This window comes from Microtus ochrogaster, chromosome 8 (assembly GCF_000317375.1).
Source record: "Microtus ochrogaster isolate Prairie Vole_2 chromosome 8, MicOch1.0, whole genome shotgun sequence".
NCBI classification, from domain to species: domain Eukaryota; kingdom Metazoa; phylum Chordata; class Mammalia; order Rodentia; family Cricetidae; genus Microtus; species Microtus ochrogaster.
Window position 1 is genome coordinate 74,881,654 of NC_022015.1, and position 27,572 is coordinate 74,909,225.

General features: G+C 49.5%; 1 protein-coding gene across 1 annotated transcript in view; it reads left to right on the forward strand.

Annotated features, from left to right (window-relative positions):
- The first annotated feature begins 1,683 nt into the window (after positions 1-1,683).
- Positions 1,684-27,572, forward strand: part of Neurl1 (neuralized E3 ubiquitin protein ligase 1) — an 81,311-nt gene continuing 55,422 nt past the window's right edge. Inside the window, exon 1 of the mRNA XM_005352438.2 lies at positions 1,684-2,166. Coding sequence (XP_005352495.1) covers positions 2,082-2,166 — 85 coding nt within the window. The 5' untranslated portion in view covers positions 1,684-2,081. The remainder of the gene's footprint in view (positions 2,167-27,572) is intronic.

Here is a 27,572-nt window from a genome sequence, read left to right on the forward strand (position 1 = left end):
ATTTCTGATGCATGAATCAGCAGTTGGGGGTAAATGTCGGGAAGACACTGCCCATAAATCAGACACCAGTCCCTGACCAATCTGCAGCTGGCCAGCACATGATGCCAGGCATCCCCAAGGTTGGTGGCTGGGGCTGAGGCTCTGGTTGTCTTTCTCTAACACCAGGATGTACCTCACTTGTTTGGAGTCTCTGAAATCTAAGGATGTACTGCCTGGAATGAGATAGATGTAAAAGGCAGGAGAGGGGACTACAGGGTGACCCAGAGACTTTATCTACAAGGTTCGCAGCAGGGTCTTCCTGCTGACAGGCAGAGAGCTCCAAGCATTGTACAGATACGTTGGAGACTCCTTCATGTACCTGCTAAGGGCTATGACACCATGGGGAACGTGGCTGAGGAACTCTCCCCTCAGCAAGCTTATGCTCTCATGGGAGAGGGAGAATCTAACCAAGCAAAAAGGCGACTTTTAAAAGCCATGAAAGGAATGGGATCACCACAAGGAAAATGTCAGGGGATGCTTAGTTGGGACGGTCAGGGAAAAGCAGGGCATGAGCTATGCCTACATAGTGAGGATGGGTTCTATGGAGACTTGTAGGAAGAAACTTCCAGAAGAGCATGGATGAGATGCATATGTCTCCATTCATGCCTTTCAGGACTCTGGGTCAGGGTGATTGGCATCATATTAGAGTAGGGATGACTTAGAGAAGCAGGAGGTAAGGTAGGATGGACCATCTTCTCCCCCGACATACTTAGGGAAAGAAATGCCCCAGATCCGAGTGGGAGAATGACTTCCTGGCTCCCTCCTGCAGGTCGCAGCGCTCAGCTACACTGATGGAAGAGTCACGTGAGGAGGAGGTTTACAGAAGCTCCCTTCCTCCAGGAAGCCACCTGGACTACCATAGGCCTGACTCCTCCTCCCCCAGTCTCTCAGTTTTCCAGCTGACAGAATCGGTCAACTTGGAACCGATAGCTCTCTCCTAGTTTGTACCGAAGCTCGGTTCTGGTCTTGTGGTTCTCTGGTCTTGAGCATGCAAATCCCAAAGTCAGGAACCGGGTCTGACTGAGGTTCTGGTTGGGACCTCTTGATGAGCGAGGGGGAAGTACCTGTATTCTTAATTTCAATTGTCTTGATCCATCATCCACTCACTTCTGAGAGATTTAATCAATCTGTGCCAGGCCCTGTACCCGGCGTTAGGGAGCCTCCATTAGTGCTACTTCGCCACTCCCTGCCATCGGACACCCAGCGTTATGGAGGTCCTGTTCCGCTTGTTTTCAAGTTCTATGTCCCAGGACAGGAAAACGCTCAACCTCTGGAACCCGCATCTGTTCCTGGTGTCACGTCCCGAGCGGTGACGCGCTGGCCCCCTAACTCCACCCCGGTGCCGTCCAGAACTTGTGGCCAGCGGGAACGCGGCGCGCCCCGGGGCCACATCTGGCAGCGCGGGTGCGCGCGTGTCACTAAGACGCTCATTCACCGGCGCAGCTGTCGCCATAACAACCGGAGCCCGGGAGTCCTGGCGACGTTGGGGCGGGGGTTGGGGGCGGCGGCCTCGGGAGGGACCCGGCGGGAGCGGGGGCGGTCCACACGAGCCGGGCCCTGCAAGCTCACCCGCGGGCGGGAGGGCGCCACGCACGTCGCCGCGGCCGTCCCCGCGGGCGGGGACCGAGCTGGCCGCCGAGCCTTTGAGCAGTCGCGCGCCGAGCCCCGATTCTATGGCCCGCGGGGAGCGCGCCGCCGCTGCGCCGCCCACCCGCAGCCGGAACCAGAGCTCCAGAACCAGGCAGAGGGCAGCGGCGCGAGCCGCGGGCTGGGGCCCAGGGGCCGGGCCGCCCCGGGCGCGGGGCATGGGAGCACGGTAGCCGGGTGGCGCAAGGATCCCAGCGGCGGGCAGGACCCGCCGAGCGAAGATCGCCAAGCCCTGGGAGAGCCGGAGACAGCGAACCTCCCGCCCCCGGCCTCAGCCCCGCCAGGGCCCTCCCCCGGCGGCGCGCACTGGCGCGCGCACACACTTGCACACCTTTCCTCCGCTCCTGCCCAGCCTCGCCTGGCCCCCGTTGAAGCACCCCAGGGGGCCCGATGCCATGGGTAACAACTTCTCCAGTATCGCCTCTCTGCAGCGAGGAAACAAGAGTCGCGCGTCGCGGGGCCACCCCCAGAACCTCAAAGGTAGGCTTCGCCCGGCCGGGGCGCAGCTGGAGGGCTGCAGCGCAGGTGGAGGGGTGGGCAGAGGTGCGGTTGGGGAGGACCGGCAGGTGCCACCTGTTGTTTGCATTTGGACAGCGGGAGAGGCGCTTCTGGCAGTGGAGGTGGGCTGGGGCAGCAGCTAATGGGTGCTGATGGTGGAAATGAGGGAGGATGGAAGTCGGTGGGGGTCTGCGCAGTTCTGTCCCTATCTGCCCTGGCAGCCTCACTGGAATCCCCTCTTGTGATGCTAGGCATGAAGAGGTAGGATAGGCATTTGTAGGATGGATGGGGCAGTGCGGAGGGAAACCCAGGTTTTCCAGCTGAGCTTCCCAAGAGAGTCATTGTGGTCTTCTTTGTATCTACCTTGGGTTGGGGAGAGCCGGCTGGAAGCACTAGTTGCATTTCCAAGCGGAGGATCTTAGAGATCCAAGTCTAAAAGGACATGCTCCCAGGGTCTTCTGGCACGGGTGATCTTTTGCACCGACTGAATCAGGTTGGTTTTTCAGTTCACCCAAAGACAAAATATCAGGTCTGAGCCCTAGACAGAGGGGTAAGGAGCTTTGAAAATGGATGTGCCTTCATCAGGAAGGTTTGCTATGTCCTTCCATCCATCCAGCATCCTCTGGGGGAGGCCCTAGGCTCAATCCCAGGCCTTACAGCTTCCAACACATCTCTGACCTTTGGAAGATGCTGCTAGGATCTGCCAGGCATTTGAACCCAGCTAATTCTCCCCGGAATACCGCTTTCTCGTCATTATTAGAGCCAGTTGCACATAGTTCTAGGAACACAATGATAGCTAAAGCCCCAGGGCTTTCCAAACAACAACAGCAATTAAAACACACAACATGAAGCAAAACAACCCCCTTCTCAGTCTCCTGGGATGTGACTAGGGTAGTAGTAGTGGCCTTCAGCCCAGAGTCTTGGTGTTTACAAAGGCTGTTCACATCTTTTCAGGAAGTGCAGAGGCTTCTCTGGTTAGTCAGCAGGAGTAATCATATCCATTTCATAGATGAGGGGACCTGAGGCTTGCTTCAGTTTCCAGAGCCATTTAGAGTCAGAAGCAGAATCAGGCTCCGGGCCCTGAGGGCTCAGAACTCTTTCTCGCTAGGCAGTTAACTTCAAGATGGAGAAGGGATGGTGGGCGAAGCGCAGTCCTGCATTCTGATTCTGTCCTTCAGAACTTCACCCCACTCTTCTCAGGAGGGTCAGTGGGTCCTGGTGGGTTTATGGGAATGAATAGGGTGATACAGGCACAGGTCCTTTTGGAGTTGTGTTTACTGACCTTATAAATTCTCATAGAAGACCCGAGGAAACGGAGATGCTGTGGTACGTACACATTAGGTTAGGATGCTCATGGAAGTATCACTTAGACTAGGAAAGCAAGTAAATGCCTAGGAGTCATGGCATCGCCTCTTGGGACGGGGAGGATGTGCAGTTAGTAAGACTGCATTTTCAAAGACTCTGATCACTTGGAAAGTGCTCATGGCGTAAGAACAGTTACAACACTATAAAGACTTTGGTCCCATCCCTGTTGTGATCCCCGTTTTGTTAAAAGGCAGCTATGTGAAGAAAAAGGAAAAACCAACACTCACAAAGCAGAGAAAGGAACATTTCTTAAAGGCTCTAGGTAATAAACCATATGGATTTTACTTCCTTTATATTTATATATTATTTTATTTATATTTTCTTTTCTAAAGTATGTTCAATAAAAATGTATTATTCTTTTAAAGTTCGTTTCATGCATGTATATAATGCACCCTGCTTACTCTCTCTCCTCAGCCCCTTTCACCTTTCGCCCACCTTTATGAGCCCTCCCTCTTCCCTACCTGTTTCTTTTCTAGGTTCATGATTTTTTTTATTTTCTTGTGTGGCCCATTTTTCTTTTTTAAACCCAGGGCCATCTGGTAACCTGTGGGTTGGGGCTATGCACTGGGGTCTGTGGATGCACCACTGAAGGCATTGGCTCCCCCCTTTCCCTGGATCTGTCTGTAGGAAATAGTTAAGCAGTGAGGCATGGAGTCCTCTGAGTCCTTCCTCTGTCCTTGGCTGACTGCTGATGCCCAATTTTGCACAGACCCAGGGCAGTCCTCTGTGGTTGTTGAGAGAGTTCATGATTGCAGAGGCTATGAACATCTCAGAAGATGTTTCCACAGTCCTTCCCATAGTGAGCCTCTTAGCGTCTTTCTGCCCCTCTTCCTTAATGCTCCCTCAGCCTTGGAGGGAGTGATACAAATGTCTGATTTGGGGCTGAACATTCAGTTGTCATGTATTCTCAGCACCTTGTGGAGTCATACATCTCTGTATCCATCACATTTCGCCCAAAAGAGAGGCTTCCCTGATTAAGGCTGGGTGTGGTTATTGACTTTGGGTATAAACATATATATATATTTAGAAGATAGTTCGACACTCTGTCACGATAGCTAAATGGCAGGACCCCTAGATTCTATGGCTCTCCCACAATGGGTTTTAGAAGGTGTTCAACAATACTGAGCATGGACTCCCTCCTATGGAGTGGGCCTCAAATCCAAGCACAAAGTGGTTGGTTACATCTATAACAGTTGTGCCATTATTGCACAAGTGGGCACATCTTGCCTGGAGGATTCACAGTGTGCCAAGACCACTGACACCCCATCTCCCCCAGCAGCTTGCCATCAGGGAAGAGGATTCCATCTCAGTTCCGGCTTGATCTCTTTAGTTCAGGCAGTCACGGTGTCTGGTAGCTTCAGCAACAGGGTCTTACCATCCGTCTAGTTCTGGTGGGCATTCAAGAGGAATTGCAAGAGTGTGTATTGTTTTGGGGGGTTTCTAGGACTTCCCTGAGCAACTTATAAGGAGTTATCCCTTACTTGGCACCAGTTTTGTCCGTTTGTCCCAGCCATGTAGGGTATCTCCCTTCCAACTTAAAAAGTTTGGCTATAAGATTGTAGGTTTCCAGTGGCGTTATCATATCCCCGCTGTTTCGCTGATCTTTCCCATCGCCACATGCCCCTCCCCCTTTCCTACTTAAGCCTCTTCACCTTGGGCATTTCCCTTTTCACTTTCATGTTAGCTAGATCTTCTATCCACGCTTTCTTAAGGAACCCCTCCCAGTGGCCTCTCTCTGGGCTTCTGGCCTCCACATCAACTCTAAGGTGAGCATACACAGTTAGAGATATTCGGTTATGACCCCCATGGGAAGGGGAACTGTAGCTGGGTTACCACCGTATTCTTCTCCCTGTTTCATCTATTTTCCTACAGAAGTATTATTTTATCATTACAAATGAGCTGCCATGGGCTGGGGCTGTAACAGTGGCAGAGTGCTTGTGGAAGACGAGTGGGGGCCTGGCTTCACTCCCCAGCGCTGCTAAAGAGATGGATAAATAGACTCCTGCTGTCAGCGCGTTTAGACCGCCCCTAGCACCAAAAAGAGACTGGTAACGAGGAAGGAATCTGCAGGCATCATTTGGGGAAATTTCTTCCCTTACAAATGAGAAGAAAAAGAGAAAAACGCACTTATTTGTCCAAATTACTTAGCAGATCAGTTTGAGGGGCAAAACTGAGCTCTGTCCTTGATGGGTAGGGGTTTACTGGGGGCAGGCAAATGGACCTTGTTGTTCAGTGCTCACAGCCTGTCCCCTAAAAGAGACACTGTTCTTTTCCTGGCTCCATGGACACCTAGAGGAGTCCCCAGGAACTGTGCACCCTTTTGCCTAACATTTAGGTTTGTGGGGGATGTGAGAGTCTGTGTCTCTGTCAGGAGGCAGGCGAAGACAGGAGAGGGGTCCCCGCTTTCCTGTACTCATTCACGGATGTGGTAATACACACCTCATATTCTAGCACCTGGGAGGCTGAGGCCAGATGAGTGTGGGTTTGAAGCCTGGACTGGTGAGAAAGGGAGGAGAAAAAAGGGAGGAGAGAGAAAGAGAGGGAGGGAAGGAGAGGGAAGAGGGAGGGAGAGGGATGGGAATGAGAATTCCCTGAAGGCTCACCCTCGGGTCTGTCAGTCTTCCTCCTTAGCCTGACTTCTAGGCACTGTTCCCATTTTCCTCCTGTAAGAAAGTGGTCACCGGTGGGGGTGGAAAGATGGCCCCGTGGTTAAGATCACTTGCTGCTCTCTCAGAAGATCAGAGTTTGATTCCAGCACCTGTAACTTCAGCTCTGGGGATATGATACAATCTTTTGGCCTAGTGGGCACTCCCACACGTGTGAACACACACGCACCACCCGCCCCCCCGCCACCAGAATTAAAGTCATCATATTTATTCTGTAATTACTTAGTGCTCACTATACATTCCCTTTTACCCTTTCAACACTGCCATGGGCATCCCTTCTGGTAGATTAGTGGTCACCCGGCATCGTATTCTTACTGTGTTGATGTTGACCTAGGACCACGATTTCAGCTGCCCGCCCAGTGTTCTGCACTCAGCCAGCATCCAGCTGTGATTTTAGCAGTGCCTGTCTAGAAAACTGCTGGAGGTAGAGGAACCGACCTCCTTTCTTCCCTTTCTGCTACAGCCCATTGGTCCTTACCACTTTAATTAAAACAGCTGCTAGGACCTGTCATAAAAGATGTCAGGTTGTTCTGCCTGTCAGGCTGATATGAAGTGGGTGACACTTTTCTCTCTCAGGGGTGGAGTTTGGTCTTTCCTGAAGACACACTACTGATAATCCCCTTTGGGTCTGAAGAACATGGATCTTGGAGCATCAGGGAAGCCAGATGTAGTTCTGGGCTTAGGACCAACTGACAGTGCTTGAGGAATTGTGTGCTGGGGTTAACACTCTTGGTATCGCTGGCTGTTGTGTGCTGACGGTTCTGGAGAGGCAAGGTGGAGGGAGGCGTGGAGACACACACTTGCACTGTCAGATTGTTGAAAGCCCAGGTCTGTGTGCCGAGGTCAGAGATGGCAGGGACGTCAGGGAGAGATTGGGCTGGACCTGGGGTACTGCAGGAAGTGACTGTCAAGGGTTGGGTGGGATCCTATGGTGTATGGGCGGGGGGGACAAGGCCTGGAGAAAGAGAATATGTGTGTGTGTGTGTCCTCAGTGAGAGGTGCAGGTGACTGGGAGGGGATTTGTGCTTTGTACTGAGAAACACAGGGAATAAGCTCTCCCTCCTCTTCTAGCTCTTGCTGAGTTCTTTCTCATTCTCCACTGAGTGTGGAGGATCAGACCCTTGAGAAAGCTCTGAGGCACTGGGGAGAAGTTACTCAGCCCAGTGGTCACCCATGGATGGAGAGTGGATGGGCCACGTCCCCCTTCTAAAAAATTCATTGCAATAAAATTTACATGATGTGAAATTTACCATTTTAATGTATGCAATTTAGTGGCATTTACCTCATTTGCAGTATTGTACAGTGACGCTTCTATCCAATTCCAGGATATTTTCATTGCCTCAAAAGAAACCCCCTTAAGTAGCTATTCTTGCTTCCCCTGACTCCCTGACAACCGCTGGCCCATTTCCTGTCTCTATGAACCTGCCCATCACGGACATTTTATATAAATGGCATCATGATAACTGCTCCTTTCTGTTGGGCTTCTTTGACTTGACATGAATTGTTTCCAGCATTTGATTATTATGAGTAGTGGTACTATGAACTTTCCATATTGGTTTTTAAAGAAATATTAATTAATTTTGTATTATATGTAATATATATGTATATACACATATATACATATAACACACACATATATATATGACTGTTTGGCTACATGTATGTATATGCACCTGTGTATGCCAAGTGCCTGAGGAGGCCAGAGGAGGCCAGAGCTCCTGGAACTGGAATTACAGTTGTGAACCAGACTGTGTATGCTGGGAACTAAACCTGGGTCCTCTGCAAGAGTAGCCAGTGTTCTTAACCACTGAGCATCTCTCCAGTCTGAGTATAGGTTTTTTGTTTGAATTTTTATTTTCAGTTCTTTGGGAAATAAGGGAATGGCTGACTTTTTAAAAATTGTTTTTATTGAGCTATACATTTTCTCTGTTCTCCTCCCTTCCCCCCTCTCTCCTTCTACCCTCTCCCATGGTCCCCATGCTCCCAATTTACTCAGGAGAGTTTGTCTTTTTCTACCTCCCATGTAGATTAGATCCATGTGTGTCTCTCTTAGGGCCTCTTTGTTGTTGTCTAGGGTCTCTAGGGTTGTGAATTGTAGGGTGATTTTTTTTTGCTTTATGTTTAAAAGCCATTTATGAGTGAGCACATATTATATTTATCTTTCTAGATATGTCCATTTGCATGCAAATTTTAAGATGTCAATTTTTTTTCCCACTGTGTAGTACTTCATTGTGTAAATGTACCACATTTTCTTTATCCATTCTTTGATAAAAATGGGGGCATTTAGATTGTTTCCAGGTTCTGGCTATGACAAAAAAAGCTCCCATGAACATAGTGGAACACACATCCTTGTGGTACGTTTGAGCATTCTTTGGGTATATACCCGAAAATGGTCTTGAGGTAGGTTGTTTCCTAATTTTCTGAGAAATCATTGTACTGATTTCCAAAGTGGCTGTATCAGTTTGCACTCCTACCAGCAATGGAGGAATGTTCCCCTTACCCCACATCTTCTCCAGCATAAACTATAGTCAGTATTTTTGATCTTGGTCATTCTGATAGGTGTAAAATGCAATCTCAGAGTTTTTTGATTTGCATTTCTCTGATGACTAAGAATGTTGATCATTTCCTTAAGTATCTTTCAGCCATTTGAGATTCATCTGTTGAGAGTTCTCTGTTTAGGTCTGTACCCCATTTTCTTATTGGATTATTTGTTCTTTTGATGACCACTTTCTTGAGATTTTTATATATTTTGGAGATCAGTTCTCTGTCCAATGTGGGGTTAGTGAAGATCTTTTCCCATCCTGTAGGCTGCCATTTTGTCTAGGAACTTCTGGAGGCATTATAATTTCTGACTTCAAACTCTACTACAAAGCTACAGTAATGAAAACAGCCTGGTATTGGCATAAAAACAGACAGGAGGACCAATGGAATCAAATCAAAGACCCGGATATCAATCCATACACCTACACATACCTGATTTTTGGCAAAGAAGCAAAAAATATAAAATGGAAAAAAGAAAGCATACTCAACAAATGGTGCTGGCACAGCTGGATCTCAACATGTAGAAGAATAAGGTAGACCCTTATCTATCGCCATGCACAAAACTCAAATCCAACCACATAAACCAACATAAAACCAACCACACCAAAACTCATAGAAGAGAAAGTGGGAAATATACTCAAACGCATTGGCACAGGAGACCACTTCCTAAATATAACCCCAGTAGCACAGACACTGAGAGCAACAATTAATAAATGGGACCTCCTGAAACAGAGAAGCTTCTGTAAAGCAAAGACACGGTCAACAGGACTGGCTGGCTTTAAAAATATTCTTCCTGAATTGGTCACCTCACTAAGTACTGGCTATGACGGTGACAGGGAGCTTACCACCCCTCCCCCAAGCTCTAATGCTAGCTAGACACCTAGTGTTTCTCTGTCTTTCTCATTATGACTGAATCTCCTGGGGGTGAGGGAGACCCTGCTAAGGAGTCTTGATTCTGGGTCAGAGCAGAGAACTTCCTTGAGGGTCTTCAACTTCCTTCCTGCTTCTGGATGGAGAATGGAGGATGGGTCTCTCTGGATCAGGTCCTAGCCAACTTTGAGTCTGACATCCCTGTTGCTGTTTCTCTGATCTGGGTCCTCATGCCAGATACTAAGATAGCTGCCTTTTGGTTTGTTTGTTTGAGACTGGGTCTTATGAAGCTGAGGCTGGCTCCCCCCTTGTTATGTAGCTGAGGCTGGCTTCCACCCTGTTATGTAGCTGAGGCTAGCCATGAACTTCTGATCGTCCTGCTTTGCTGTGTTTTGCTTACTTGTTTTTCCATATCTATTTGTGAGGGAGGGAGAGGAGGGGAAGGAAAATGAGGGAGAGAGAGTCTGTGTATTAGTTTTATTCTTTCATATGGGTCTTACTCAGGTAGTCAGGCTTGGTGGTGTCTTTACTGGTCCTTGTGTGTTTTAAGAGAAGGTCTTCCAAGATCCCCTGAGTAAATTGGGAGTGTTGGGATCATGGGAGAGGATAGACGGGGAGGGGGAGGAAGGGAGGGTAGTGGTGAAAAATTATATAGTTCAATAAAAATAAAAAAAATGCAAAAACAAAACAAAAAGGAGAGAGAGAGGGGTGGGGGAAGGCCCACTCCATTGCTCAGATTGGCCTGAAATTCACTATGGAGCCTAGGCTGCCCTCAAACTCATGACAGTTTCCATGCCTTGGCCTCGTGAATCCTGGGAGTCCAGGTGTGCACCCTCACACCTGGTTTAGCTGCTGTCTTCAGCCCTGCCTCTGTTATCGTTGGTTCTTCCCCATCCACAGCGGCTGCCCACGGCTGTTATCAGATTATCAAAGCTTCCATTCTTTGGCGAACTCAGACATTTCCATGGCTATCTGGGCTCCTTCCTTAGTTGCCATGACGTTGGCAGACTATGTGAGCCTCACCCTAGATGTCAGAGAGGCTGGGATGAACAGCCACCTACCTCTCCTGTCGGTCTTCAGGTCAGCATTACCTTTGAACCCTGTTTGCTAATTGCCATAGTAATATTTACAGTAGCAGCCATGTGTTGGGTGGTTACTGTGTGCCAAATATGTTCTATGTTGATTTTTCCATCAATATGCTGCTGTCCATATACCATGGCATTTTATAGATGGGGAAACGAGGCCGAGAGAAGTTGACTAACCTATCCTAGATCTGTTAGAAACGATGGGAAGGGCAGATGGGGTGTTTGTTGTCCAGCCTGATAACTTGAATTCGGTCTCCAGAACCTGACCCCTGTGTACTGATTTTTGACCGTCACGCATGCTGTGACACACCCTCCCATGCATAAATACATGTAATAATAATAGAAAAGATGATAGGCATGGTGATGCACACTTTAATCCTAGCACTCAGGAGGCAGAAGCAGACGGACGGATCTCTGAGTTTGAGGCCATCCAGTGCTACATAGTGAGAACCTATCTTGGGGTTGAGGGTGGTTGGGAAAGAAATGGCTAAAGCTGGAATTCAAACCCGGGATCCTTAAACTTTAGAGTTTGCCACTTGTCTTAGTGGCTGTTCTATTGCTGTGAAGAGACCCCATCACCAAGGCAACTCTTATAAAAGAGAGCATTTAATTGGGGGGTTGCTTACAGTTTCTGAGGTTTAGTTCATGATCATCATGGTGGGGAGATGGTGGCATGCAGGCTGGTATTGGAACAGTAGCTGATCAGCAGTTGGTGGGAGTTGGGGTGGGGAACTGAGACTGGGCCAGGCTTGGGCTTTTGAAACCTCAAAGCTCACCCTCAGGGACAAACCTCCAACAAGGCCACACCTACTCCAACAAGGTCGCACCTTCTAATCCATCTCAAATAGTGCCACACCGTGGTGACCAAGCACGCAAATACATGAGCCATCACACTGCTGTACCTACTAGCCTGTCTTGGGTTGGTTTTCTCTTCAATCATAGGAAAGAGACAAGGCAAGTCCCAGAGGGAGGAAAGAAAGAAAGTATAAAGGAGCTCCTGATGCTCCCTTCGTAGCCAAAGGATGTTTCAGATGACCCTGCTAGTTCAGAATCCCCAGCCTCCAGCTGCCACAACTTCCCCAGTGACTTTGGTTCCCAGCAGCCATGTGGGCAGCTCACAACCACCTATAACTCTAGCTCCAAGAGTTCTTTCTGATGGTTGCCTTGCCTTAACAGGCAGCATATACTCAAATAGACACACATAAATAAAAACAAAACAAAAAATGTTTAAAAAAACGAAGCCCCTTTTCTCATGGTGCCATTAATAAAGACGAATTTACTCAATCTCCTAGTCAGTGTAAGGCTGTTATTTGCTTCTCGGAGTTTCTGCCCCAGGACATGGAAGGCCACAAGGGAGAACACTAGCATTAGAGACATTTCTCCTTACTGGGGCTTTTCACTGTTCCTGCAATGATATCTTGGCCTGCCCAGGCAACCAATACCAGTACATAACAGAACACTGCTGGCTGAAGGGTTTAGACAGCAGCAACGTGTCTCTCACACGGCTGAAGGCTGGCGGCAGCCTACACCAGCCCGTTTCTTGCCTTGTACAGGCCTCCTTCTTGTCGGGTCCTCAACTGACCCTTCCTCAGTGTGTACACACGTCTTATAAGGCCACTGACTCACAGTGGGTGGTGCAACTCTCACAGTTCATGCTTCAAGACCAGCCATTGGCTTTACGGAGTCCAAGATCGAGGCTAGACAGGCTAAGGCAGGAACAGATGGAGGAAGGGGGGAGGGGACCAGGAATTGGGCACTGCATAGCGGATGCCAGGATTGCCTTTGCCCTGGTGTGCAGCTGGCTGGAGCTGCTTCCTGTTAATCTGCGATTATCTCATTCTGAGACCCACACACCCACAGGCTAGAGGCTGAGGGGCTGCTTCTCACGGAGCTGGTTGCTTTGGCAACCCTGGGCAGGATGCAAGTCTCCTTGGTAACATCTGGGAAACCTACTTCAGGGACAGAGGGACATAGGGACATGAACTAGCCAACTGTCAGGCCTGGTGGCACAGACAGAGCTGGGCCAGACCATAGAGATGGGCAGGCCTGTGAGAAGGGTGGGGCTTTGGGGATAAACTGGGCTGTCTCCTGTCCATTTCTCAACCAGTCAGAGTCCAGAGGCCATGTCCTGTGGGTGTCATTACCCAAATCCTGCTGGTTTGGAAATGAACAGGTACTTGTGGGGTGAGGCAGGGTACTTTAAAAACAAAGGCTTCCATAGGCATCTTTTAGGCAGGTTGGTGGTCTGGCTGTCTTTGTTCTAGCCACAGTTTGGGGGTGATGGCACTCTGGGCTTTGGCACAGGGTTTAGGTCAGGCATGGTTTCCTGGGATGCTCTGATTGGGGTGTGGGTCCATTTAACAATCACATACTAAGTCCTGGCAGTGGCCAGTTTTTCTCTAGGACACAGAATACAAAAATAGATGGGGGCTGGCCACCATGGAGCTAGTGGGAAGCAAACAGAAACCAAAATGATAAATGAACAGATAAAAAATGAGTCGGAATATAATAATTGCTAATATTCTAAGAGTCTATGTGGCATGGCCTCTTAAACCGTCATATAGCTGAGCTCTCTGAACTTTAAAATGGTATTACAGCCAGGCGGTGGTGGCACACTCCTTTAATCCCAGGCAGAGGTAGGCGCATCTCTGTGAGTTCAAGACCAGCCTGATCTACAAGAGCTAACTCCAGGACAGCTTAGGGCTGTTACACAGAGAAACCCTGTCTCAAAAAACCAAACCAAACAAAAATGGTATTACATGTAGTATGTATGCAGACAGGAACACAGGCAGGTGTGGGGTTCAAGCCATAACTTAGGGGAGAATCCTCTCCCTCTGCCATACTAGTCTTGGGGGTTGAACGTGGATTGCTAAATTTAGTAGTCAGGGCCTCGACCTGAGAAGCCGTCTCACCTGCCCACTTTTTTAACGCTTGGAATGAGGCTGTCATGCGCTATAGGAGCACTTTTAACTCTTTACAGATGGGTAAAGTCACATGGTTGATACTAAACAGAGCTGAGGAGGACTCTTAAGATGGGTTTGACCTTAAACTACCACTTTCAAAAGAGTGTAACTCAGTTGAAAGTGCTCAGAGTCTTGAGCTAATGTGCTGGTGTTTGCTTGGAATACAAGCACTTAAGTGACAGAGGCAGGAGGATTCAAGGTTATTCTTGGCTACATAGTGAACTCTAGGCCAGCCTGGGCTACATGAGACCCTGTGTCAACAAACAAACACAGAAAGAACAAAACAATAACAACAACAAGAAAACTAGTCTAGAATGGTGTTGTCTGCTTGTAATCCTATCCCTTGGGAGACTGAGACAGAAAGATTTTGAGCTTGAGGATATACCAGAATACAAAACACACTCTGTTAAAAAAAAAGGCAAGAGAACAACTAATAAAACAAAACAAAGTGGAAGACATTTGTTGAAACAAAAATTTTTAAAATTTTGACTTTTGATCTACAGAGTCCCTAGTGCTTGGCCCATAGGCTGAAAGCCCCACCTGGTCCCTGATTGGACACTGTGGCCACGTACCTTGTTCAAGTCATCACGATGGGTGGGCATGCAGATGGAAGGCAGCCCTGCCACAGGCAGCTCCTGATGCCGAGGGATGCCCCGGCCACCAGTGTGTGGCTGCTTCCTGTCTCTCTAGCCTCAACCTCTGGGAGGCCCAACAGATTTACAGCCTCTCCAAGCTCAGCCTGGGGAGGCCCAGAACAGCTATGAACACCTACTTAAAGTGAAGTATAAACCCATGGTGACTCTTTCTACTGGCAGTCAGAGGAGTGCCAAGATGTACCCAAGTCCAAGAGGACACGGACAGAAAGGCAGACTCCCAAATATGCCGGTTTGGCCCTCCCACCCCAGCCACTGCCTTGCAAGTTATAAACATCTTTTTTGACATAACTCTTAAAAACATTTTTTTTTAATTTCAGGATAGTTTTAGATTTATAAAATTACTAGAAAAAGGTATAGGGAATGTCTATAATTTTGATCTAGTTTGATTTTTCTGTGGCTGTACTAAACATCATGGCCCCAAGCAGCTTGGGGAGGAAAGGGTTTATTTCATCTTACAGTCCACTCAAGGACAGTCAAGGCAGGGACTCGAAGCAGAAACCACAGAGGAACGATGTTACTGGTCTTCTCTCCAGTCTGACGTTCAGCTATCTTTCTTACACACAGCCCAGGCCATTCTGCCTATCAGTGGATTGGACCATCCAACATCAATGAAGAATCAAGAAAATGCCCCCCAAACGTGTCCACAGGCCAGTCCTATGGAGGCGGTTCCTCTTCCCCAGATATTATAAAGCCCATACACCCAGTTTTCCTAATTCTTTTCCTCATGGTGCTGGAAGTTGAATCAAGGTCTTCGTGCATGCCAGGCGAGTGCTATACCATTCAGCTACACCCCTACCCCCAGTTACTCTGTTATTAGCATCTTCCATTAACGTGGGATATTTGTGACAATGACAGTTCTGACCCCGTGTTATTAATGTCTGGAGTAATTTAGAGTTTCCTCAGTATACCCTGTGTCTTTTCTTGGTATTAGGATCCTCATTTAGGATAACACATTATATTTGTAGCTAATACATTGTATATATACTGGTTGGACATTTGGAGACTTACTGGAATTTGTCCAATGTCCCCCTCATGATTAGAAAGTAGCTGTAGTCTTGGAGAGAAAGGCTCTAAAATGTCAAGTGTCCTTTTAAACATGTTATACCTGACTCTGGATGGCGGGGTTTTATGGCATCGAAACTGTAGAAACAAGACCAACATGAGCAAGGTTCCTTTTCTGGACTTTGAGCCCAAGGCAGAGGGACACAGCCATGTTCAGGAGGATCCATGCAAATGTGAGGGTAGCCTGGCTTACAGAACTGGTTCTGGGCCAGTTTGGACCACAGGGCAAGGCCCTGTCAAAAAAAAAAAATCTGAGGGTGTGTCTCAGTGGTAGGGTGCTTGCCGAGCATTTGTGGAGACCTAGGTTTGATCTTTAGCCCCACAAAAAAAAAAGCCAGCAAAACAAAGCAGACACCAGGTGGGCATGGAAAGGGACCGCGTTGCTGCTTGCTGAACAGAAGACAGCAGCGGGCTTTTATTGATTGTTCCGGGGTGTGCCAACATTCAGGAACTGTCTACTGCTCACGGCAAGGTTTACAAAGGCCTTTTCCCTCTTCTGCACAGTACTTTCCCGTGAGGTTTTCAGGTTAATAGATGGTCGACTTAATCCTGGAGCTGCCGAGTTCCTCAGCATAATCTGTCCTCATAGTTTGGTTTCTGTCTTCATGATACAGAAAGACTATAGGTATTGGATTTGCTAAGAAAGCCCAAGGGCTCAGGAGAAGAAACACCCACCAATCCCAGTGGGCAATAAACCGAATAAATGCTGACTTGTGATCTTGGGCAACACATTTTAAAATCGCCACTGTGTCCATAAGCAGAACCGTGTAGAGTCTGGCCCAGGCTTAAGACGGCAGAGGGACAGACAGACTGTGAAGTCGGAGATGTCACCTTTTTTTCCATTCTCCTCACTCAGCAGCTATGCGTGCCGGCTCCAGTGACGAGGCGGCCGTTTCAGCAAAGTGACCTCACGTTCATACATAGCAACCAGGCAACCTTCGCCACAGCCCAGCAGCCACGCGTGAGGGTCCATTTATAATTAATACATCACCCATTTTCATGACCTTCAAAATTAGTCGTGAAAACTTCATTTTGATTTTTATTATTTTGTGTGTGTGTGTGTAAGTGGTTGTGGGTACTGGCAGAGGCCAGAATAGGAAACTAGGTCCCTTGAGAGCTGGAGTTACAGGCGGTTGTGAGCAGGCTGATGTAGGTCCTGGCAACCAAATTCCAGTCCTTTGCAAGAGCAACAAGTGCTCTGAACTTCTAAGCTGTCTCTCCACCTCCCCACAATTAGTAACTTAAAATCAAATTTTGTTATGAGAGAGAGAGAGAAAGACACAGGCACAGAGAGAGATGGAGACGGAGGCGGGGTATGTGTGTTGAATGGACTCTGTATCTATCAGAATTCCCTAGAGGAAAAGAACTGACGGAATGATTATACATTATGAAGGACGCTTATTGGCTTGACTCGCAGGATTGGGCTGGGGAGTCCAGCAGTGCCCACCTGCACGTTGATGAGGCTGATCTGGATACCTCAGCAATCCCAAACTGGTGCTGGAGGCTGGACTATTCCTGGAGAGCTACTGATCTTGGAAGGTCAAAGAAACTGGACTCTGATGTTCACAAAGGACAGAGGCCACAGCTGCAGCAATGGGTAGACAAGTTCACTAGTAAGAAGTGAAGAAAGCCTGACCGGGGGTGACACACGCCTTTAACCCCAGCACTCAGGAGGCAGAGGCAGGCGGATCTCTGTGAGTTCAAGGCCAACCTGGTTTACAAGAGCTAGTTTCAGGACAGCTAGGACTGTAATACAGAGAAGCCCTGTCTCAAAAAACCAACCAAACAAACAAACAAAAAAGAAGTGAAGGAAGGCGCGTGGGTGATGGGTGGGCACAGACAGGCGTGCAGGAGTTCGAGAGGCAGGTACTGCCTAGTGCTGGGACCTCCTTTTATTTGGGCTGACACCAGAAGGTGCTGCCTACTTTGGGGGATGGCCTTCTCCTGACATTTAATCCTTCCTTAAGATGTCTTCACAAACCCACCCAGAAGCGTGTATCTTAGCTGATTCCAGATCCAATCAAGATGTCAATCAAAACTAATTATCGCATTTATCAAAGGGTATTATGTGAGGTGTGGTTTTTCTTTGGAAATAATTTCCTATTGTCTATTGCCATCTTGAACCCCACAAATTTTTAGCTTGATTTGGTCATTGGGCTCCTATTATAACTTGTCCACGGTCTGGCCTTGTGGCCTACTCCAGTGTTTTATGGTTCAGAACATACCTTTGAAGCAACCAGATTTTGTTTTCTATGCTGCCCTTGTGCTAGTTCCTACTGACGTAGCCCACTACACATGCTTTCATGCCTCAGCTGGTTCATCGCTGTTGCCGTTGGCCTTGAGGGCCTGGCTCAAGCAGCGTTTGTCAGTTTCTTTGTTGAAAAGGTAAAGCCAATGCTCCTCCATGCTGTGCTCTTTGGAAGAAAGTCACCACAACAGCCACCATTAGGAGGACAAATAATGCCCTATCTCCTCTCCTAGGCTGACCTCAAATCCTCCTGCCTCAGTCTCTGGAGCTGGGATGACAGGTCCACGTCACTCTGCCTGACCCCACTGCTTCTTTACTCAACCAAGGCAATTGTGTTTGCACAGAGACTTAGAGCAAACAATAAGGAGCGATTGTGGGCATTGACTGAGTTTTGAACCCAGGGAGGCTTCCTTAGGTAAGCGACCTAGTAAGAGCAGGGTCTACGTCATGTTTCTAGAGGGAAAGTAACCATGCTGGACATGGCACTCTCCACATGACTGCCTCCCTGTTAAATAGCACAGGCTATCCCACATATCCTTGTTACATTCATCTGGGAGCACTGAGCTGGGTGTGAGGGCTGCAGGGAAGGCCCAGGAAGGCTCTGGTACCCTGCACTGAGCAGAGAACCAAGCTCGAGGCCTTTGGGAGATGCTGTTGACTGCAGAGGGACTGAGTCAGACCAGAGGCCTCCAGTGCTCCTGGCCAGGGAACTTTGCATAGAAAACCATTCAACATCCACTTCCTTGTCCCAGCTGTCCCATTGTCTGTCTGTCTGTCCTGGCAAGTAACTCCCTGGCTTTGTGTGGGGAGCAAGCTAGGAGGAACGAGAGTCCCTTCTTCCTGGGCTGGAGGAAGTGAGGGAGGATGGTTATTGACTTACCTGGATGGCATTTTTTTTAAAGCCCTGTTCTCCCTAGATGCCATCTGACTACTCCAGAGGTCAGAGTAAGGACAAAAAAGGGAAGGGCCTTGCCAGGGCCTGCCTGGCATCTGTTGAGAGGCAATTCATGTCCCCTAGGAGTTCCTTTCTAAAGGGGAGTGGCCTGCAGCGCTTCTGTGACAGAGGGAGGGGTGCTTTGCTCCAGTCAGAACTGAGTGAAGCCATAAGGAGTCCTTAGCTATGCAAAATGCCCTACGAAAGTTTCTCAATGGGGGAAAGATTTATTTCAGCGTCATTTCTGAGGTTCCAGTCCAGAGTGACTCGGCTGAGGTGAATCAGGACAGCATGGCTGGAGCTTGAGGTACCGAACAGAGCAGTTCACCTTCAGTGGGCGGGAGGCAGGGAATGTCAGAAGGTTCTGAGGCCCCCTTCCTCAAGGGAGGAGCCACCTCCGTAGCCCATTCAGTGTCAATGGCTTAATTCACTTACAAAGGCTGCGGTCTCATGGTCTGGTCACCTCAGTAGTGCCACCAGCTGACGACCAGGCCTTTAACACGTGGACCATGAAGGACGTTTCATCTCAAAATGGTGAGAGATTCTATGCACAAAACCTCAGGTGCAGAGGCTGAGGGACCAGCCAGGTACCTGGCTCTAGTGTGGATTTGAGAAGACAGTCAGGACAACACAAGCCACCAATGTCATTCACATGAATGTTTCTCAGCAGAGGGCAGCCCACCTAGAAGCTAGGGCTCAGCCTTCACAAGAGGATCCTGTATCCTTAACTGAAAAGTGAAAGGAGACCTGTCTGGGGGAGATTGGGCTTCTTCACCAGAGCTGAGGTATATTAAACAAGCCAGGCGTGAGGGTGCACACATTTAATCCCTGCACTTGAGAGGCAGAGGCAGGCAGGTTTCTTGGGTTCGAGGCTAGCCTGGTCTACAGAGCAAACTCCAGGAGAGCCAGAGGTACACTGAGTCCCTTCTCAAAAAGAGAAGAAAAGAAAAGAAGGAAGGAAGAAAGGAAAGAAAGAAAAAAAGGAAGAAAGGACGAAAAGTAAAAAAAGAAACAAATATACTCAGGTATGGTGGCACATACTCGCATGCAGGAGGATCATGTGTATGAGGCTAGCCGGGGGCTGTACAGCAATACACACACTTCCTCCCTCCCTTTCTTTCCCTCTCCCCTCTCTCAAAAACAAAATGAAACAAAAACCCAAATCCCTAAGCTAAATAAAAATAGAACAAAACCAGAAGAAACAAAACAAGAATAATTGGCTGGGTTGGGTCTTGAGGAGTTGGTTTTTCTCCTCAAAGCTCAGGGGCTTGTCCTGAAGGAGAGGTGGCCTGGTGGTAAAACTCAGCTCCTGAGGTCCCAGGTTCCGTTCTGGGGTGAAGCTACCATTTGTTGTTTTCAGGCAAGATTGCGGGTTGATGCTGGGGTTGTTGGTGCGCTGGGTGAGGACCCGCTCCTGGAGGGCAGCTGTCCTCATCAGTGTGCAGGATCTTGACCGCACTTGACCTTAGAATTCTATGGCCAGACATCCATTTGAGCTCAGGCTTTTAGCATTAGGGTGAGGCTTCCTTTTGGGACTTAGAGTTTGGTTAGCAGGCCTTGTGGTGAAGAGACTTCCTGGGGCCGTGAGCAGATAAAGGGGCCAGTAGGGTCTCCAGAAATGATCCTCCTGGCTTCTCCGCTCTTTGCTCGGACCTGAGACCATAGCTAAGTCACTTTCGGCACTAGGTCTCTGGGTGAGGCTGTCTCACCGAGCGCCATCCACACCCACCTGAGCCTTCCAAAATGACAGTAATGGTATACTCTATAGACACGGACTGCCATTACTCTGTGAGTCAAATCCGCAGTGACAGTACTTAAGTTGCCCCAGGCACTGCCAGCTTGGTCCAATTAATGCCAATTGGATTTTAACTTGTGCTGAGTGGCCCCTGGGGAGAGGGAGTGCTCAGTAAGCAGGATATGTTAAGCCTGGGTCTTGAGGGCTTGGTACGGGATTGCTCAGGAGGGCCGGCCATCCGGAGCCACGCCAGGCTAGTCAGGCCTATAGCTTTGTTTCCAAGTGGTCAGTTACTCTGCCCAGATGGTGGACGAGATGTTTTAGGCCGTAGTTGGAGGGGCCTGGCTGTCTCAGTGGCTGGGATGCAGAGGGATTGGCTTTTTGCTTTGGCTGGCCTGGCACCTGGCAGAGAAAAGCCGTGTCTACAGAGGGCCTCGTCCTCATCTTCTGTCCCATGGCCTCCAGAGTGGGTCCCTCTCTCAGAGAGCTGAAGCTGTTGCAAAGAAAACGTTCTGTTCCATGTGTCCTGGGCTGTCAGCTTTGCGAAGCCTCTTTTCCTGTCTGGATCTTGCTCAAGCTTCCCACAGGCGGGTCTAATATGTGACCCATGGACTGCACTGAGGATCATGGAGAATGTGGCCCAACACAGAACTGTAAATTATATAAACTTTATGAGATTTTTGTTTTGGCTTTTTTTTTTTTTTTGGTCACTCAACTGCACAGTTCTTGGGTATGAACTTTGTAGTGACAATTTTGAGTCGCCATGTGACATGACTGTGAGAGGGATGTGGTCTTGGGCTTTATTTCCCGTTTCCTCCCAGGACCCTCCTAGCTCCCTGTCCCCACTTGTCCAGCTGGTTTTGAGTTGGGGGTGGGTCCTCATTGCTTCCCAGCTCTCAATCCTTTCTGTAGAGGGATCTACCCGACTTAAAGATCCCTTGTCTTTTTCAACGCTGAGAGTGATAAGTGGGGGAAGCAGATTCTCGCTCTGTGGTGCTTTCTTTCCCATTTTGAGAATGTCTCCTGCAGTACGGAGTCACTTCCCTGTGGCTGGGAGACTCATGACACCCGAGGCGAAGGGCAGGCTCTGCTAGCAGTTCTGTCTGGGATGTGGGCTGGCTTCGTCTGGGTCTGCAGGGACACTACCTCTGGCTCAGCTCTCTGGGCCTGACCAAGGAGGCTGTGGGAATCCGATCCAGATGCCGACCTCTGGGAAAGTCCAATGGGCCTCTGGAGCTTCTCGAGGACATGGTAGGCAAGGCTGGGTCAGGCGGCCATGCGAGCCAGAAGTGTGAGGAGGGAAGGCAGTGGTGAGCATCAGTCCTCGTGGACCACGGGCTCAGAGGACCTTAGTAACAGGCTGAACTGTTCCGTGTCCTGCTTCTGTTTGAGATAATGCTTGGTTAGTAACAAAAGCCTGATAAGTCCTGGCTACTATCATTCTTGGGCTCACCTTGGGCCTCCTCTCAGATGTCGCTTTCCCTGACCAGCGGGCTGGGTCAGATGGCCTTGGTGTCCTCCTCATTATTGTGCTATGTCCCTGGTTCCCTATCTGAGCGATGATCACACCATCAGTACCTGTTTGCTTGTTGGTGACTTTTGCCACCTCTGCCGCCCACTGCTGGCCACCATCCCCAGTGCCTGGCACTCACAAAGGGCATTTAATGCGGTTTGAAATGAATGCAAAAGAAGGGTTGTTCTGGGGAAATTCAGGCTTAGGACTGCCAGTGTTTTGCTGTCCTCCTCCTCTCCATCTTCCTCTCTCCCTTCCTTCCCCCCCCCTTCTTCCCATTATCCATCTTCTCATTATCTGGAACCTAGGGTCCTCTATGTTAGGCAAGAGATCTATCTTTGAGTTGTACCCTTGGGTCCCCACTTTATTGCAATGACATTCCTCAGTGCCGGACACTGGGACTGAGTTACAGACAGCGGCAGGTTCTTTCTGGTGCCAGACTCTGGGCACCAGACTCATGGTCCTACCCTCATAGAACTGGTTGCTGTAGATCACTGGGGTGGAGGTCAGAGGCTGGAGAAGAGGAGAGGGTAGATAGGCCGAGTGATGAAGGGAGGGAGGGCTCTCAAGAGTAAAAGTAGGTTTTGTTTACTTGAGACTATGTTATGTAGCCCAGGCTGGCCTTATTCGTGCACTAGCTGAGAATGACCTTGAACTTCTGATCTTCCTGCCTTTGCCTCTAAGTGCTAGAAGTAGAGACACACGTCCTCACACCCAGTGCCGAGGATGAGCCCAGGGCTCTATGTGTGCCAGGAAACATTCTATCAACTGGGCTGCATCCTCAGCGCCTTGTTTGGTCTTTTGGGAGAGCCTTGTTAGGTAGCCTGGCTGACCCGAAACTCACTATGTGCACCAGTCCGGTCTCTCACTTACAGTGGTCCTCCTGTCTCTGTCTCCTGAATGCTGGTTGTCGCGGGGACATGCCAGTAGGCCCAAATGAAGGGTTTGTTTGAACAGTGGTGAAGTCTGGTAGACACAGAAGGGGTTTGTCTCAGGATGGAGCTGCCTCTGTCTGTGATCAGGCGAGTCTAAGCACAGAGCGGGGCCTGAATCGGAGGATTCCAAAGCTGTAGGAAGCTCTGGTCCTCACTCTCCCACCTGTACGTGAGTGACCCCGGGCAGGTCACAGTCCTCCCCTGTGTTGGTGTATTCCCCTCGAAGACAGAAACAGTGATGCCTGCCTGCCTTCATGCTGTGAGACACCACGGCAAAGGCCTTGAAGGAATGGAGGGCAGGCCAGAGGGCAGGCGGGTGTGGAGTGGTGGCCTGCTGGGAGAGCAGGAGGGCCATCTTGCTTTCAGCTTCTCTGTTTGCTAAGTAATTAAATGCACATCCCAGGCAGGTTGTATCCTTACTGAGGGAGGCAGCTGAAGTGGCTGGGAACTTGGTGCGTGCTGGCCTGGCAGTGTCCAGGCCCTTCTCTTTCCTTCGCCTGCCTCCTGATGTCTGGGCTAAATCTGGTAGTGGTGGTGCTGGTGGTGGTGGTGCTGGTGGCAGTAGTGGTAGTGGTGGTGCTGGTGGCTGTGGTTGTCATGTGGTGGCGGCCGTGATGGTGTGGGTTCTCAGGGTTTTTAATGGTTCTCTGCCTACCTCTCTTCCTGCACAGTTTCTTCCCTTCTCATTTTCCTGCCCCCTCACATCTCCACCTCTGTGCTCATAAGGGTGCTGCAAGGCCCTCTCCATCCCCCACCTGCCTCAGGCTTTGTCCACTCTGAGAGTAACTTTCTGTCCTGCTGCCCTCGGCAGGCATCCGGGTCTCCAAGCTGCCTAGGGGCCTCAGGGGAGAGCTAGCTTCTCCCATGTCCCAGCGCAGGAGACAAACAGGCGCTTTTTCATTTTGAGTGCTTAATACTGGGAACATGAAGGTCTGTTTAGTCTTATTCGGCTAACATAAACCAGCCGGAACTGGGCCATGGCAGGGAACTCTGCTGTAAGTTCCCTTATTTGGAATGAAATTCATTGTTTTCCCCCCCTTCACATTGGGAGGCACTGGGAACTTTGAGGAGGTCTCGCTGGCCTCACCCCACTGTGTAGTTAGTTTGCGTGGCCCTTTCGAGGATCACCGGGTGTCTGTGCTGTAAAAGCTGCCCCGGGACCCCTTTCTTTCACACACTGCACACAGTGTTGAGCCATACCCAGTGCCTTGGGAATGGGAATGACTGGGCTCATGTCTTCTAACCTTACCCCTTCCCATAAGAGAAACTGAGGCCTGGAAAGAAAAGACCTGTCCAGACCGGCAGGCCAAGCCATGGTAGATAGGGGTCTAGAAGCCAGGGCTTCCAGGCTTCCGGTCCTCAGGTTTCTGTGCTTTGGGCCAGTGGCCTCTGTCCGGATATGAGTAGAGAGTGAGGGTGCCGATTCATCTGGCTGGAAGGAGCCTGTGGTGTGGGAATTCTCCCAGGCTTCCAGGAAACTGATCATGGAGGCCTAGTGCAGGGAGCTGGGGAGGGGCAAGAGAGAAGAGGCTGTGCAAGGGAAATGGAGAAATGGCTGAGAGTCTAGGGGAGCTGTGTGACCTCATCTGTTCTGGAGGGGTCAGTGTTTTGAGATCTTCCTGGACATGTCTTAGATGAACTGAAGTAGTGGGAAGATTTCTCAGCAGGGGCATGCTGTGTGGGTCAGCTTACTAGGCTGGCCACTGACCTCATGTCTAGGTTCTTCTAAATGGGTAGGATTCTCTCTGAGGCGTCTGCTGACTTCTGGCTAAGGTTAGCCTCTGCTATCTTGGTTTGGGTCATCTATTACCTGGGTGTCCCCTCTTCCAGAATCCTGCATCTCTGGGGTCAGGTCCCTTAGTCCTGGAGTTTGTCTGGGGTCAGTCTTCTTGCTCAGACCCCCAAGAAGACGGGGCTGGTGGGAGCAGAGACCGCACCTACAGCATCACAACTAGGATGTGAGCTCTCAAGGCAGACCCTGGCTTCCTGTCTCGGCAAGCGCAGGGCAGATGCTTTATTCCTCAGCCCTGAAGAGAGTGAACATTCTGTAAAACAGATCCGGGTTTACAAAGCTGATGTGAATGAGCTCATAGTCACAAATGACCAGACCCCCAAGTCCCCCCTGATTAGGGTGGGGAGGCAGGGAAGAAACTGGCCAGCATGGTGACTGCCATCCTCCAGGCCAGGGTCCCCAGGGCAGAGTGGGCTATTTTCTGCCTGCATCTTTAGCTTCATCTCAGCTAGCAACACGGGAAAGCGTGTGTTTGGACAGTCTTTCGAGAAGACACACCCTTTCACGTCTTTCAAACAACCTTTCATCTCTGTCAGGAATACTCCCTCAGATGCAGAAGGGCTGTAACTGACTGCCCAGCGTAGGACCAGCAAAACAGCCGTCTCAAAGTGTAGGCCTCAGACACCCTTACCTAAGGGCCCTGGCGTGGGGAAATTAGGGCAGGAGACGTTGCATGTTTACTATGAAAATTCCATTCATCGCTTGTCTGCAGTAACAGCGGTACTGTAGTGCAAAGCCGTTTATAAAGTTACAGTAAACTTTCTCTTCTATGCAGTCAGTGAGACACTCATTTAGAGAAGATTGCCTTGTAGCCAGGAGCAAACACCGCCTGGGGAGCCATTCACTCAAAGAAAGGCAGCTGGAGATGATGTGTCCCTGGGTGTCTCTGGGCCCTCCGTGTTCCTGGGCAGGGGGATTGATGAAGTTTTTGCATTTTAGAAACATTACCAAGCAGTTGGCACAGGGCGTTTTGCCCCACCCAGTAGGAACTCTGGGTAGGTGGGGAAAAGCCCTTGCGGTGCTAGTGGCGCGAAACCTGCCCCAGGCCTGGGGATTTGTTCCTATTTGATTTCTCTTGCTGTGATAACATAGCCAACAATAAGCAATTTGGGGGAAGAAAGGGCCTATTTGGATTACAAGTCCAAGATATGGTCCATCATTCTGGGGAAGTCAAGGCAGGAACGCAGGCCGCTGTTCTCACATCCTTGAGCAGAGAGACAAATGCAGCCATAAGTATTTGCTCAGTTAGCTTCACGTTCACTCTGGTCAGGGACCAGGTCGGGGATGGTAACAGTCAAAGCCATTCTTCCACAGATGTATTGTGGTTGTTTAAATAAGGAGCATCCCCCAATAGGCTCAGGTATTTAAACTCTTGGCCCCCAGTTTGTGGTGGTGTTTGGGGAGGTTATGGAGTCTTACGGAGGTTGAGCCATGCTGGAGGAAGTACCTCACTGTGGGTGGGCCTTGAGCCTCACCCCACTGTAGTAGAAGGTGAGCGGCCAGCGCCACTCTGCTGTAAGAGGTGCAGGCTGCTTTTTATACCGCCCGGCTCCCGGCTGTCCAGCTAGCTTATGCCCGAAATAATCATACGGAGATCTGTGTTAATTAAATTGCTGCCTGGCCAATTAGCTCTAGCCTCTTATTGGCTAACTCTTACATCTTTTTTTAAAAGATTTATTTATTTATTATGTATACAACATTTCTCCCATGTATGCTTATATGCCAGAAGAGGGCACAAGATCTCATTACAGATGGTTGGGAGCCACCATGTGGTTGCTGGGAATTGAACTCAGGGCCTCTGGAAGAGCAGTCAGTGCTCTTAACCTCTGAGCCATCTCTCCAGCCCCTTAACTCTTACATCTTGATTCAACCCATTTCTAATGATCTGTATGTCACCATGAGGCTGTGGCTTATCAGGAAAGAATCAGCATGTCTGACCTGGCAGCTGGCTCCATGGCGGCTCTCTCTGACCCTGCTTTCTTCCTCCCAGAATTCAGTTCTGTATTCTCCGCCCATCTAAGGGCTGCCCTATCAAAGGCCAAGGCAGTTTTCTTTATTCAATCAATGAAAGCAACACATAGAAAGAAGACCCTCCTACACCATCCCACTTCCAGTTCAATCTCTGCTTCCTTTTTTCTTTTGTCAAAGATGTGATCTTTCAACTTCCTGCTCTAGATTGCCTGCTGTCCCTCCTCCACTGCCTTTGCTGTAGTCCAGGTGACATTAGGGAACCATAAGCCCAAAGCAGCTCTTTCTTCTGTAAGTTGCTTCTGGTCACAGTGTTTTGGCATAGCAGCAGAAAGCAGACAAGGATACATGCCCACAAGCCAATCTGATCTAGATAATTCCTCTCTGAGCCTCTCTTCCCAGGTGATGCTTGGCTAAGGCAAGTTGACATTTAAAACTAACTCATCTCAGGGCTGGGTTGGCCGACCCAGGCAGTTAGAGCTCTGAACCCCGAGAACTAGGGGCTCACTACTCCAGGCTTTAGAAGCCAGAGGATTATGGCTCTGTGTTTTTGCTGTTAGAGGCTTATTGTTGTGGGCATTAACCGCCAGTGGTCCTGGGAGCTTGGCAGCTACTGTAATCCTCAGCTTTTAGCAACAGTGGGCGGCAGCCGGCAGCAGTGGTGGCAAGTGACACCTCGTTTTAGAACTCCCGTACAGGCCGCAGTTTCTGGAGCCTTCAAATGCTATAAACCGTGATAAATGTTACAGCTCTCAGGCTCAGCCCCTTGGGCTCCTCAGTCTTGGACGGTAGCGAGTATCGAAGTTCTTAGGTACAAGGTATCTGACACCCTTGGCTCCTGAGGCTCAGCTGGTCCCTGGAACTCTTTCAGTCAACAGGGACGGTAATTTCTTGTCCTCAGCTCTTCGGCCATCTTTGTCCTTCTCTTCTCCACTCCCTGTCATTTCTGTCCTCACCGTTCTCTGGAACTCCTGGTGTAGATGTGTGCACACTGGTGTGGGGTAGGGTGCATGCTAAGGCGTATGTGTGGAACAGGAGACAGCGTCCCCGCCTCC